At 48.6% G+C, this 15,248-nt stretch overlaps 1 protein-coding gene across 2 annotated transcripts in view; it reads left to right on the plus strand.

Moving 5' to 3' along the window:
* sema4c (sema domain, immunoglobulin domain (Ig), transmembrane domain (TM) and short cytoplasmic domain, (semaphorin) 4C) overlaps positions 1-15,248 on the plus strand; it is a 69,762-nt gene that overhangs the window by 39,907 nt on the left and 14,607 nt on the right. For both annotated transcript variants that reach the window (XM_055662261.1, XM_055662263.1), the window contains exons 3-8: positions 2,354-2,505; positions 4,769-4,831; positions 5,813-5,911; positions 9,455-9,551; positions 11,989-12,105; positions 13,572-13,723. In XM_055662261.1, the coding sequence (XP_055518236.1) occupies positions 2,354-2,505; positions 4,769-4,831; positions 5,813-5,911; positions 9,455-9,551; positions 11,989-12,105; positions 13,572-13,723 (680 nt within the window). The remainder of the gene's footprint in view (positions 1-2,353; positions 2,506-4,768; positions 4,832-5,812; positions 5,912-9,454; positions 9,552-11,988; positions 12,106-13,571; positions 13,724-15,248) is intronic.

Here is a 15,248-nt window from a genome sequence, read left to right on the forward strand (position 1 = left end):
GGTCTGCACTCCCTCTATGGCAATAATGTCCTTCCTCAGATTTGGAGACCAAAACTGTACGCAATACTCCAGGTGTGGTCTCACCAAGACCCTGTACCCTCACCAAGACCCTAAGTGGGAGTAACTCCCAGCCTAGTAACCCGGCCCTGTTGCCACCTCAGCTGCCGTGCCATCAGTTACCACAGATGTGGCCTTAACATCACATTGCCTTCATGTCAATGCGAGGATTGCCCACGTGTGTTTCTGAAGCCAACAGCAACTGGTTTGTCTGCATTTTCCTTCCAGTAACATGGTTTCTGAGAACAGCAACTCTTCCAATAACCCAGAGATATCTTGCTAGTCGAAGCAACTGTAAACACCTCAGCTACACAACACGTCAGTTTGAACCTGTGTGTAGGATTTAATTTCCAGTTTGATGAGATACAGTCAAGTGTTCTATTGTCAAAGAAGGACACAAAATGCCGCAGTTACTCAGCAGGTCTGGCAGCATCTGTGGACACGAAATGTCACGAAAATATTATCTTTCTCCAGAGATGCTGCCTGACCCGCTGGGTTACTCCAGCCTTTTGTGTATAAACCAATAAATGCAGTTCCTTTTCATAACATTGTGTTTGGTTGTCGTATATGTCCCAAACTGGAACGATGATGTTCTTACCTGCCGTCGCTCAACAGGTTTGCAAAGACGATAGATAGACACAAAATGCTGGAGTAACTCAGTGGGACAGGCAGCATCTCTGGGGAGAAGGAATGGGCGATGTTTTTCGGGTCGAGACTCTTCTTCTGTGACCACGTTTTAACCCTCTGTGAAGACGGTTCTCAATAGGAAATATATAAGGAACAAGACAAAAAAAATGAAGTGTACTAAATAAAAAGCTCAACTTAGTGCAAGAGCATAGTAAAGTCCCAAGTGTAACGCAGGCAGTTGTGCGGTCACGGTGGCGCAGCGGTAGAGTTGCCGCCTTACAGTGAATTCAGCGCCGGAGACCCGGGTTCGATCCTGACCATGGGCGCTGTCTGTATGGAGTTTGATGGTTCTCCTCAGTCTGGAGAAGGGTTTCGGCCGGAAACGTTGCCTGTTTCTCCAGCACTTTTGTCTATCTTCGATTTTCCAGCATCTGCAGTTCCTTCTTAAAAACTCCTCGTAACTTGCGTGGGTTTTTCCCGAGATCTTCGGTACAAACTCCGTACAGACAGCACCCGTGGTCGGGATCGAACCCGGGTCTCTGGCGCTGCAAGGTAGTAGCTCAACTACACTCAAGTAGGGCAGGGCACCGTGCCACCCCCCCCCCCCCCCCCCCCCCCTCCGCCAGCGGTGCGTGTGTGTGGGTGAACCTTGCAACCCCAGCCTGGCTCCTTCCAGTTGAGGCCGGGAGTATGAGATTAGCAAACGCCAGCTCCCAGTCTGTTGTTCCGTCTCTCCAGTCAATTGTGGGAAGCAGTCCCATTGTTTGCCTTGTGCCTGTTGACATTCTGAACATCCTTATTTACACCAACTAACCCATCAAAACACAGGGCCTCTCCTGGCTCACGCATTTAACCTTCCATTCACGCTAAAGTCGTCGGGGATATTCTTCCACATCCTGGGCAAAGGTTCCTACTGGTGAAGATGCCGTACTGGTGCAGAGATGATGTTCTTTTAGTTTACTTTAGTTTAGACATACAGTGCGGAAACTGGCCCTTCGTTGAGGTCATCGGGTGCCCTGGCCTTTCCTTGCCTCTCCCTCTACTTTCAGTCCGACCAAAACATCACCCGTTTTTCCCCAGAGATGCTGCCTGACCCACTGAGTTACTCCAGCATTTTGTGTCTATCTTTGGTATAAACCAGCGTCTGCAGTTCCTTCCGAAGATCTACCAGAATTGGGGGGGGGGGGGGGGGATTTGCCTCTCCCCATCTGCAGGGCTTCAGTGCTTGCACTTATGAGTGCTTTACATGTTGTGTTAAATAGATGTGACTCCCTTCTCTTACACAGAAACATAGACAATAGATGCAGGAGGAGGCCATTCGGCCCTTCGAGCCAGCATCGTCATTCATTGTGATCATGGCTGATGGTCCCCAATCAATAACCCGTGCCTGCCTTCTCCCCATATCCCTTGACTCCACTAGCCCCTAGAGCTCTATCTAACTCTCTCTTAAATCCATCCAGTGACTTGGCCTCCACTGCCCCCTGTGGCAGGGAATTCCATAAATTCACAACTCTCTGGGCGAAAATGTTTTTTCTCACCTCAGTCTTAAATGACCTCCCCTTTATTCTAAGACTGTGTGGCCCCTGGTTCTGGACCCGCCCAACATTGGGAGCATTTTTCCTGCATCTAGCTTGTCCAGTCATTTTATAATTTGATATGTTTCTTGCAGTGCTGAGGGAGGCGAGGCGTTTCTCAAGGCCCCGGGTCTTCAACTACACCAGCCTGCACTTGGACGAGGATGCAGAGGTGCTGTATGTTGGCGCTCGAGAGGCCATCTTCGCTCTCTGGATGGAGGACGTCACGGTGGAGGTGAAAGAAGCGGTGAGTGACTGGAAGCCTGGAAGCACCAGAGCCTGTCCTAGTTACACCATTAACATCTGGTTGGGTGTGTGTGGTGGGGGGGGGGGGGGGGGGGGGGTGATGGGGGGATGGGGGGGGGGGACCTACAGCTCCTTGTCCCACTATCAGTGTCTATGACTCCACGGGAAAAATAAACCTGATGTCACCCGTGGCAACATAACACAATCCCAGGAACGAGTGGGTTAAACTAACATAGACATAGACATAGAAAATAGGTGCAGGAGTAGGCCATTCGGCCCTTCGAGCCTGCACCGCCATTCAATATGATCATGGCTGATCATCCAACTCGGTATCCCATCCCTGCCTTCTCTCCATACCCCCTGATCCCTTTAGCCACAAGGGCCACATCTACCTCCCTCTTAAATATAGCCAATGAACTGTGGCCTCAACTACCTTCTGTGGCAGAGAATTCCACAGATTCACCACTCTCTGTGTAAAAAAATGATTTTCTCATCTCGGTCCTAAAAGTCTTCCCTCTTATCCTTAATCTGTGACCCCTTGTTCTGGACTTCCCCAACATCGGGAATAATCTTCCTGCATCTAGCCTGTCCAACCCCTTAAGAATTTTGTAAGTTTCTGTAAGATCCCCCCTCAATCTTCTAAATTCTAGCAAGTACAAGCCGACAACTCGTGCCAGCGATAATTGCAGCTGGGTGAGTTCTCAAGGGATGAGTGGGTTAACCTATGATGAGCGTTTGGCGGCACTGGGCCTGTACCTGCTGGGGGGGGGGGACCTCATTGAAAAGTACAGAATAGTGAAAGGGATAGAGTGGATATGGAGAGGATGTTTCCACTAGTGGGAGAGTCAAGGACTAGCGGTCATAGCCTCAAGATGGCTGTGGAGGCCAAGTCAGTGGATATTTTTAAGGCAGAGATGGATAGATTCTTGATTAGTACGGGTGTCAGAGGTTATGGGGAGAAGGCAGGAGAATTGGGTTAGGAGGGAGAGTTAAGACCAGTTCATCTCTGTTCATTCCATATCTTTCACGTCCAAAAGTCGACGTGGGAGAAATCGATCAGCCATGATTGAATGGCGGAGTACATTTGATAGGCCGAGTGGCCTAATTCTATTCCTATGACCTTCCAGAGTACCTGATATCTAGTTCAGTGTAGTTTAATGTGTAATTTAAAATGTTGTTCAGTGTAGTTTAGTGTAGATGTGATTTGACGGGAGCCAGTACATAAACAGTGGGCCGAATGGCCTCCTCCTTCATTACTAAAAACTTTCATCTCTCTCATTCACCGCAATGTTAGCATGACACGATATGCGAGCGGGGGTTTTTTTATTCCAGTTTAGATGTATAGACTAGCAGTGTTGAACTTTGGACTGACCCAGAGATGGTTCATTTGTCACCTTGTATGTTTGCCTGCTGTGGAGAGTGAGTGAGACACTGTGCTGTCGTCAATGCAGCGGATGTCAAACAGGAAGATCAATGGTGTTAAATGACAAATAAATCTATCTTCAGTTCCGCTGCTCTCTCTCTCCCTCTCAGGTTGCGATATGAATATCTGGCTTATTGTTGTGTATAATTTTTTAATGATGTTGGCTCGCATTTGAGGACAATGCCCAGGTTAGTTTAGGTTCATTTAGAGACTGTTTCGGGTTGGGATCTTTCTTTAGTCCTGATTCGAAATGTCCACTATCCGCTCTCTCTGCCTGACCTGCTGAGTTCCTCCAGCACAGTACACCAACGCGATTCTGCACACACACTAGGACAATTCACAGTTTTACCGAAGCCAATTAACCTACAGACCTGTACGTCTTTGGAGTGTGGGAGGAAACCGGAGCACCCGGAGAAAAACTCACGCAAGGTCACGGGGAGACTGTACGGACTCCGTACAGACAGCACCCGTAGTCAGGATCAAACCGAAACAAAATGCTGGGGTAACTTAGCGGGACAGGCAGCATCTCTGGAGAGAAGGAATGGGCGACGTTTCAGGTCGAGACCCTCCTTCAGACTAAAGCAAAAAGAATATCTGGGGGTAGACAAAAATGCTGGAGAAACTCGGCGGATGAGGCAGCATCTATGGAGCAAAGGAAATAGGCAACGTTTCGTCCCGAAACGTTGCCTATTTCCTTCGCTCCATAGATGCTGCCTCACCCGCTGAGTTTCTCCAGCATTTTTGTCTACCTTCGATTTTCCAGCATCTGCAGTTCCTTCGTAAAGAGTATATCTATGGGGGTCACTTTAATTGTGATGTCTACTCTTTTCTTTTGGAACAGATTGTATGGAGCGCCCCGACTGAGAAAAAAAAGGATTGTGTCCAGAAGGGGAAGAACAACCAGGTTGGTGCCTCGTCCGATGTGCGATGGTATTGTGGGCGGTTTGTTTCCAGAGTACAGGGCGCGCAGTAAACGGATTCAAACGCAACGTCAAGTCAAGTCAAGTTTATTTGTCACATACACATACAAGATGTGCAGTGAAATGAAAAAAGTGGCAATGCTCGCGGACTTTGTGCAAAAAAACTACAAAACAGAATGGAACAGAATCACATATTCACATATTATTTATTTGTGGGAGCAGAAAAAAAGAAAAAAACAGCAATTTTAAAAAGACACCACACAACAGTAAATTGGCACAGTAAAGCTAGTCCCTGGAGATAGGAGTTTATAGTCCTAATGGCCTCTGGAAAGAAACTCCTTCTCATCCGCTCCGTTTTCACAGCATGGCAACGGAGGCGTTTGCCTGACCGTAGCAGCTGGAACAGTCCATTGCTCGGGTGGAAGGGGTCCCCCGTGATCTTGTTGGCTCTGGAGTTGCACCTCCTGATGGATAGTTCCTGCAGGGGGGCGAGTGTAGTTCCCACAGTGCGTTCGGCCGAGCGCACTACTCTCTGCAAAGCCTTCTTGTCCTGGGCAGAGCAGTTCCCGAACCAAGTTGTGATGTTTCCGTGAGGGTGAGGGTGGGGTTGCCCTGTGGCCTCTCAGCACTGGAGCACCCGCTGAGTTTCTCCAGCAGTTTTGTCTACCTTCGATTTTCCAGCATCTGCAGTTCCTTCTTGAACAACTCAACTCGTATGCTGCTAACACACAATGTAAACTCAAGCCGAAGATAAGACGCAAAGTGCTGGAGCAACTGAGCGGGTCAGGCAGCATCTCTGTGGACAGGTGTCGGGACCCTTCTCCTTCTGTCCTCTCTCCAGAGATACTGCCTGTCCCGCTGAGTTACTCCAGCATTTTGTGTCCATCTTCGGTATAAACCGGCATCTGCAGTTCCCTTTTATTACTGATCGAGGAATGAGCCGTCTGCTTTCTCTCCACTTCCAGACCGATTGCTTCAATTACATCCGCTTCCTGCAGAGCTTCAACAGCACTCACCTGTACACCTGTGGCACCTACGCCTTCCAGCCCAGATGCACGTATATCGTAAGTACCCTCAAGAATGCGCCATTTCAAAGAGCCATGCCCTTCTTCCCCTCTTGCAGAGTTGTAGAGTGATACAGTGTGGAAACAGGCCCTTTGGCCCAACTTGCCCTGCTACACTAGTCCCACCTGCCTGCGTTTGGTCCCCATCCCTCCAAACTGGTCCTGTCTACATACCTGTCCACGAGTTGTTGTTTTCGCGACCTGTTCCCACCCGCACCTCTCCTCTGCTCCCACCGTTCCTTCACCCATTCCCTCTTTCCTGTCCTCCCCCAGTCTGGGCAGAACGGGAGACTGGATATTGTGGGGCCACCGGCCATTATTAGCCTCACCAGCTGGTGGTCCGTTCCAGAGAACTGAGGAAAATATAGAGAAGGGTCTTGACCCGAATCGTCTCGAGATGCTGCCTCTCCAGAGATGCTGCTTGTCCCGCTGTGTTACTCCAGCTTTTTGTGTCTATCTTCGGTTTAAACCAGTGTCTGCAGTTCCTTCCTACACAAAACATAAAACATTAGCGATACAGCACAGAAACAGGCCCATCGGCCCGCCGAGTCCGCGGACCCCGCACATTTCACACACGAAGGACAATTTACAAGTTTACTGAAGCCAATAAACCTACAAACATGTACATCTTTGGAGTGTGGGAGGAAACCGGAGCTCCCGGAGAAAACCCACGTGGTCACAGGGAGAATGCACAAACTCCGTACAGACAGCACCCGTAGTCTGGATTGAACCCGGGTCTCTGGCGCTGTAAGGCAGCAACTCTACCGCTGCGCCACCGTGGCTCATGACAATAACAAATCTAAATGTAACGTTCGAGGCCCAGTTTGCCGTTCCTACCACTGGATTCCCACTTCCTTCCTTGCTTCCAATGATACAATAGTGGTGCTGTCTCAGCTTCCACAGAGCTGTCTCTAGCCTTGTGCCAGCTCGATGCATTCTACCCCATGGCCGTACACACTCCACAAGTCGTTTTGCTGTTCCCATCGTCTCTAAGACTGTCTGTGGAATCCCTGGCAGTGTTGAAGTGTGCAAACTTATCATGAATTCCACAGATTTACAACCATCTGGGTGAGAACGTTTTTCCTCATCTCAATCCCAAATAGCCTACCCCTTATTCTTAAACTGTGTGACCCCTGGTTCTGGACTCCCCCAACATCGGGAACATTTTTCCTGCATCTATCTAGCCTGTCAAACACCTTAGGAATTTTATATGTTTCCATACGATATCTCCTCATCCTTCAAAATTCCAGTGAATACTAGCCCAGTCAACCCATTCTTCCATCATATGTCAATTCCGCTAGTGTGCAGATGGTTGTTGATGGGCCGAAGGGCCTGTTTCCATGCTGTATCACACAACTAATCTACTTGATGACTCCGCGCATATAGCACTCTCGAGAGAATTCCCACGATTCACCTCCCTCTGCCCAAAGGAGTTATTTCTCATCTCAGTCCCGAATATGTGACTCCGTGTGTTAAGACCATAATCCTTGATTCCAGACACCCAGTCAGGGGGAAATGTTATCTCTGCATCAACGAAGCTAAGCCTCGTAAGAATGCTTTATGTTTCAATGAGATCACTTCTCGTTCTAAATCGGGACTGCTTAGCGGTCTCGACCCGAAACCTCACCATTCCTTCTCTCCAGAGATGCTGCCTGTCCCGCTGAGTTACTTCAGCATTTTGTGTCTATCTTCAGCTTAGCCTTTCCCGTACAAGGGGGAGCTTTCCATCTTGGGAATCTTTGCTCCATCTATCACGAGCATATCCTTTCCTGGAGAATGATGGGGGGAATCTTATTCAAATGTACCAGATCCTAAGGTGGCTTGACAGGATAGATGTTGGTAGACAAAAGTGCTTGAGAAACTTAGCGGGTGCAGCAGCATCTAGGAAATTGGCAACGTTTTGTGCTGAAACCCTTCTTCAGACCTAAAAACGTTGCTTATTTCCTTCGCTCCATAGATGCTGCTGCACCCACTGAGTTTCTCCAGCATTTTTGTCTACCTTCGATTTTCCAGCATCTGCAGCTCCTTCTTAAACAGGATTGACGTTGGGATGTTTTCACTGGGGGGGGGGGGGGGGGGGGGGGTGCAGCGGTAGAGTTTCTGCCTTCCCGTGCCAGAGACCCAGATTCGATCCTGACTATCGATGCTGCCTGTACCTTCTCCCCGTGACCTCGTGGGTTTTCTCCGGGTGCTCCGGTTTCCTCCAACACTCCAAAGACGTACAGGTTTGTAGGTTAATTGGTCTTGGGTAAAATTGTAAATTGTCCCTAGCGTGTAGGATAAGACTGGTGTACGGGGGGATCGCTGGCTGGCGTGGACGCAGACGCAGTGGGCCAAAAGGCCTGTTTCCACTCTGTATCACTAAACTAAACAAAATAAAATAAACTAAACAATGGCCGCGTAATATGACACCGGTCAGTTAAACTGTGGTGATTCCAAGATGGCGTCCAACACGCGGTGATTCCAAGATGGCGTCCAACACGAGTGATGATTCCAAGATGGCATCCAACCCAAGCGGTGATTCCAAGATGGCATCCAACCCTTCCGCACGTGACTATTTGCGTGCAGAAGCCACAGAAGCAGATCTACAATCACATATTACATTTGCTTCACACTTTTAAATCTCTATACTCCTACAGCAGCATTTCCCTTATCATGTATCATCTACACACTGTAAATGGCTCGATTGTAATCATATATAGTCTTTCTGCTGACTGGTTAGCACACAACAAAAAAGCTTTTCACTGTGACAATAAGCTGAACTGTGTGTATAGTGTATTGGATCTCCGGAATTCTCTGCCCCCCCCCCCGAGTGTGGTGCAGGAATCATTCGCTGTATTTAAGGTGGATATAGGTAAATAATTGAAAGATCGAGGGATTTTGGTTACGGATAACTGATGCAGAAGCGGAGTTCAGCATAGATCAGCCATGATCATGATGAATAAAGGGGCAGAGTGGCCTTCCCCTGCTCCTACCTTCTTCAGTAAGGAGACCGGATGGGACACAGTATTCCCAATGAACTTCCACCACTGCTCCACTCTTAGCAAGATGTTTAGTTTAGTTTAGAGAGGTACAGCGCAGAAACAGGCCCTTTGGCCCACCGAGTCTCCGCACACTAACACTATCCTACACACACACACGAGGGACAATTGACACTTATACCAAGCAAATTAACCTATAAACCTGCACGTCTTTGGAGTGTGGGAGGAAACCGAAGATCTCGGAGAAAACCCACGGGGAGAACATACAAACTACGTATAGACAGCACCCGTGGCCGAGATCGGACTGGGTCTGGCGCTGTAAGGCAGCAACTTAACTGCTGCGCCACCGTGCCGCGCTTCAGTTATTCCCTCGGTAACTGTTCAATACACAATCTGCTTCTTGTGGGGGAACGACTGAGGTGTTTCCTGTTGTACTTATACTAAAGATAGACACTAAATGCTGGAGTAACTCTGCGGGACAGGCGGCGTCTCTGGATAAAAGGAATAGGTCGAGACCCTTCCCTAAACTCGCACTAAACCTTCATTTTCCCATTTCTTCTAGGACGTGCAAAATTTTACTTTGGACAAGGCAGCCATGGAGAGCGGGAAGGGAAAGTGTCCCTATGATCCTGCCAAAGGTCACACCGGCCTGATTGTGGGTGAGTACCTGGATGCCTTCCTGCATCCCAAACTAACAGCCCCCTTGCACAAAAATAAAACACAAGGTGCTGGTGTAACTCGGTGGGTCAGGCAGCATCATTGAAGGACATGTATAGGTGACCACTTTTTACTTTTAGATTCTAGATTTAATTTTAGACATACAGTGTGGAAACAGACCCTTCACTCCACAGATTCACCACCCTCTGACTGAAGAAATGTCTCCTCATCTCCTTCCTAAAAGGACATCCTTTAATTCTGATGCTTCAGACCTGAAGAAGGGTCTCGAACCAAAACGTCACCCCATTCCTTCTCTCCAGAGATGCTGCCCGTCCCGCTGAGTTACTCCAGCATTTTGTGCCTGTCTGCCGTGTACACCACCATCTGCAGTTCCACCCCATACACAAGTTCCAGTTTCTGTGCCTTTGTGTACCCAACAGACACACATATTGTGGCTTGGCAAATGACAAAAGGGACCACATGCGGGGCTGGATTGATTAACTTCTGAAACCTGAAACCTTTTGAGTGCGAAATAAGAATGGTTCTGCTGTGTCCTGTTTGTTTTTCTTCAAGCTCAATTAAGGTGCTTTGATTTCCCTGAAAGCTAATTGCATCACCCAGTGGGGTATGGCGTGATTCAGTCCAGAGGTCCTGTCCTCTAATCTGCCTTTGTTTTCGTGCCGAAGATTAGACACAATAAGCTGGAGTAACTCAGCGGGTCTGGCGGAACCTCCTGCAGACAAGGAACGTTTTGGGTCGAGACCCTCCTTCAGAGACCCTTGTTTTCATGCCATTGGCTTCTGAAGGGGTGGGGAAGGTGGAAGGGACAGCAGTGAGCCTGGGAGATAGTTTCTATGCTGTTGGTCACCGTGATTCGAGGCAGAGAATTGCTGGGACTTTGGTCAGGGAGTCAAACAGCACGGAAACAGGCCCTTCAGCCCAGCTCGTCCAAGATGACCCATCTGCCCACTACATCTAAACCTTTCCCTATTCCGGGAAAGCATCCAAATGTCTTGAAAGGGAAAAGAGAGACATAGGTGCTGATATATAGAGAGATATAGAACAAACTGAAAGATGGAACGGAGATGAGGAAAAACGTTTTCACCCAGTGAGTTGTGAATCTGTGAAACTCTGCCACAGAAGGCAGTGGAGGCCAATTCATTGGATGTATTCAAGAGAGAGTTAGATATAGCTATTGGCGCTAACAGGTTGTGGATGATCAGCCATGAATGTGATGCTGGCTCGAAGGGCCGAATGGCCTACTGCTGCAGCTATTTTCTATGTTTCTACAATTAATAGTTTCAAGAGATAACGGCGATCTTTGTATTGAGCATGAATGTGAAACCCAGCGACTTAGCACAGGAGGCAAGGTACGAGGGGAGTGTCTAAGGCAGGGATAGACACAAAATGCTGGAGTAACTCAGCGGGTCAGGCAGCATCTCTGGAGAGAAGGAATGGGGTGACGTTTCAGGTGGAGACCCTTCTTCAGACTCCAGCTCAGCTTGTCGCTGTCACCTGCCTTACTGTGAGAGGATCAAAAGGCGGACGAGTAGCAGGCCGCTGACACTCGCAAGCGGGAACAGTTTGCACTGGCAGTGTGGTAGTGTTTATGTAGGAGTTATCCAGTCTGCCAGCTCCCCGTTCCACTTCATTACCGCTGTAAGCTGACCTGTGCAAACAATCACTGCACACTTTCCTAACACCCACCCCCCCCCCCCTCCCCCTACCCCCCACCCCCACTCCCGACTCACCCTCCCCTCCTAAATCTTCCATGTACATAAAGCCCCACTGACGGGAATAAATCAGCCAGGGTCGGTACGTGATTTCATCAGCATCAGCACAATGACCACGGGTGCCGTTACAAAGGCCAGTATTTATTGCCTGTCGCTAATTGCTTCGAGAAAATGGTGTTTCCTCATTGAAACTCTGCAATCCCAACTTATCACCAATCTCTCAACACATTGAACACACAACAAGAGTGGAGCATAGGGAAGGCCAGTATTTATTGCCCAATGCCAATTATCGTCGAGGAAATGGCGAGTTACCTCATGGGGCGGCACGGTGGCGCAGCGGTAGAGTTGCTGCCTTGCAGCGCTAGAGTCCCGGGTTCAATCCCGACTAAGTGGACTGTCTGTACGGAGTTTGTACGTTGTCCCAGTGACCTGTGTGAGTTTTCACCGAGATCTTCGGTTGCCTCCCACACTCCAAAGACGTGCAGGCTTGTAGGTTAAATGGCTGTGTAAATGTAAAAATTGACCCTGGTGGGTGTAGGATGGGGCTGACAGGGAGAGATGATCGGCCATGATGGAATGGCAGTCGACTTGATGGGCCGAATGGCCTAATTCTACACGCCTATAGCTTATGAACATGTCAGCACTGATGAAGCCTGTGATCTCGACGGTGATATGTGATCAGTTCTGTTCTGTGCTTGTCCACCAGATGGTGAGTTGTACTCCGCAACGCTGAACGACTTTCTTGGCACCGAGCCGGTCATTCTGCGCAACATGGGACTGCGCTACTCAATGAAGACCGAATATCTCGCCACCTGGCTGAATGGTAACGACTCGTAAAATACTTCACTTTCTGCAAATCTCTCGCTGATCATCAAATGGATATGTTGATGGAATGGAGCGGCTGGGCTTGCATACACTGGAATTTAGAAGGATGAGAGGTTATCTTATAGAAACACATATAGGATTGTTAAGGGTTTGGGCATGTTAGAGGCAGGAAACATGTTCCCGATGTTGGGGGAGCCCAGAACCAGGGGCCACTGTTTAAGAATAAGGGGTAGACCAGGGAGGGGGGGGGGACCTTTTCATGTTGGAATGCCACCTTAAGTTATCTATAATCTAATAAGGCCGCATCCAAGAAACTTCATTTAGATATGCTTCAAAATGTACATTATTTTGTATAAATCTAACTACTATGTACTAACTTCAAGAAAATGAAAAAAATGTTGTTAATTCTAAAGTTAACTAACCTTTCCATGACTTTGTTGTGACTGCTTTTTGTGGGAAAGTATTTGAATATTTGGGTGCAACATGGACGTACTCAGTTTCAGCTGATCTTCTAGATGGGGATCCGTCATTTGTGACCTTAAAGGCATCTTGATTTGGGTTAGGTTGGGAATGTAGATTTGCAGCAATAAGTGGTTGAAAAGCAAGAAAGCATTTTTCGTGCAGGGAGGATTATTTAGTTGAATCTTCTTTTACTCTTTGATATTTTAAATACGTTCATTTTAAGATTAAACTTAAAATAATAAAAGATGAATAAAAACATATTAATAAAAATAAAAGGATTTGTTCTACAAAATTTGGATTCATTCAAAAGGCCGCACTTAATGGCCTAGAAGGCCGCAGGTTCCCCACCCTAGGGTAGACCATTTAGAACGGAGATGAGGAAACATTTTTTCACCCAGAGAGTTGTGAATCTGTGGAATTCCCTGCCACAGAAGGTAGTGGAGGCCAATTCACTGGATGTTTTCAAGAGAGAGTTAGCTCTTCAGACTAACAGAATCAAGGCATATGGGGAGAAAGCAGGAACGGGGCACTGATTGTGGATGATCAGCCATGATCATATTGAATGGCGGTGCTGGCTCGAAGGGCCGAATGGCCTACTCCTGCACCTATTTTCTATGTTTCTCTGTTTCTACTTTCATTGTCACAGTGAGATACTTTGTTGTGTGTACCGAGGCCTATGTTGGGGGTGCTGACAAAGTTACTACATACCCTTGCTTTGCCCCAATTGTCCCCCCCCCACCTTTGTTCCCCGTGGTCTGATCCCTGGCATCACACCAACACGAGAACAATTGTGCATGCGGCACAGTGGCACAGCAGTAGAGTTGCTGCCTCACAGCACCAGGGACACAGGTTCGATCCTGACCACGGGTGCTGTCTGTGCGGAGTTTGTACGTCCTCCCCGTGATCTGCGTGGGTTTTCTCCGAGATCTTTTCAAAAGTTTATAAAGTTTAAAAAAAAAACATTTGCCGTGTTTACGCAATTTTTGTTCCATTTCGTTCCAGAACCAAACTTTGTCGGTTCCGCTTACATCCAGGAAAGTGCGAACATCGAGGTGGGGGACGATGACAAAATCTATTTCTTCTTCAGCGAGCGAGCAGTGGAGTACGACTGCTACAGGGACCAAGTGGTGGCTCGAGTTGCTCGCATCTGTAAGGTAAGATGGGCTTGGAAGACACAAGGAACCTCGAGCAAATCGCACAACGCGCTGGAGGAACTCCACGGGTTACGGTGGCGCAGCGGTAGAGTTGCTGCCTTACAGCGCCAGAGACCCACGTTCGATCCTGACCTCGTGTCCTGTTTGTACGTTCTCTCCGTGACCACGTGGGTTTTCTCCGGGTGCTCCGGTTTCCTCCCACACTCCAAAGACGTACAGATGTGTAGGTGAATTGGCTCCTGTAAAAATCGTACAGACAGCACCTGTAGTCAGGATCGAACCTGGGTCTCTGGCGCAGGAAGGCAGCAGTGTGGAATATGTTAGTTAGACTTCTGAGCTTGGATATTATATAATATTGAGTAACAGAACATGCTGCAAAATCAATTCCCAAAGATGCATCACTAACTAGCTAGGGGGATGAGTCGATCAGTTTTCCTTTCATTGACATAGATCTCTACATTTTTCCCGATGCTATCCTTGGGATGTTGACAAATTCCTCAATCTGTTATCATCATCTTCAGTTCTTCATCTTCCCGCGTCCCCCCCTGCCTCGTGCTTCCATCTCGCGGGCGGCACGTTGGCGCGGCGGTAGAGTTACTGCCTTACAGCGCTTATAATACCAGAGACCCGGGTTCGATCCCGATCATGGGTGCTGTCTGTACGGAGTTTGCACGTTCTCCCAGTGTCCCGCATGGGTTTTCTCCAAGATCCACGGTTTCCTCCCATACTCCAAAGACGTGCAGAGTGGTCACGGTGGCGCAGCGGTAGAGTTGCTGCCTTACAGCGAAGGCAGCAGCAGAGATCCGGGTTCGATGAAATTCCTCGTATGTTGCAAAACATACTTGGCGAATAAAGTGTGATTCTGATTCTGATTCAACCCCGACTACGGGCACTGTCTGTACGTAGTTTGTACGTTCTCCCCGTGAACTGCGTGGGGTTTACTCCGAGATCTTCCACACTCCAAAGACGTGCAGGCTTGTAGGTTAATTGGCTTGGCATCAATGTAAATTGTCCCTAGTGTGTGCAGGATTGTGTTAATGTGCGGGGATCTCTGGTCGGCGCGGACTCGGTGGGCCGAAGGGCCTGTTGCGGTGCTGTATCTCTAAACTAAACTAGAATTAGCGGCTGCATTCACATTGGGGACTTCCAGCCCTTGCTTCCCCTGCCTCACATCTGCTCTCCACTGCGCCCTGATTGCATCTCTTCATCCCTCCCCCCCCCACACATCCTGACTGTAACACGTTTCATTCAAGCTCTTTCCGCCCCTCAGTAACCCACACAGCAAGGGGTTCCCACTGGGGGGTGGGGGGCACGGGAAAGGCAACCTTTCCACCCCAACATCCTTATTTTCAATTCAATTAGAATCAGATGGATGTCCTCCCGACAGCTGTTGAAGCCACTGACGGAGCAGCATCAATCCAAATCCCTGGCCACTTGTGTTCTCTCTTCCCCTGCTCCCATTCACATTCATCCGTCAATCTGATTGGGAAAGGTCACGGCCGAAAATGCATCTGGAATGCAGAGG

This window comes from Leucoraja erinacea, chromosome 35, assembly GCF_028641065.1.
Source record: "Leucoraja erinacea ecotype New England chromosome 35, Leri_hhj_1, whole genome shotgun sequence".
Taxonomy (NCBI): Eukaryota; Metazoa; Chordata; class Chondrichthyes; order Rajiformes; family Rajidae; genus Leucoraja; species Leucoraja erinaceus.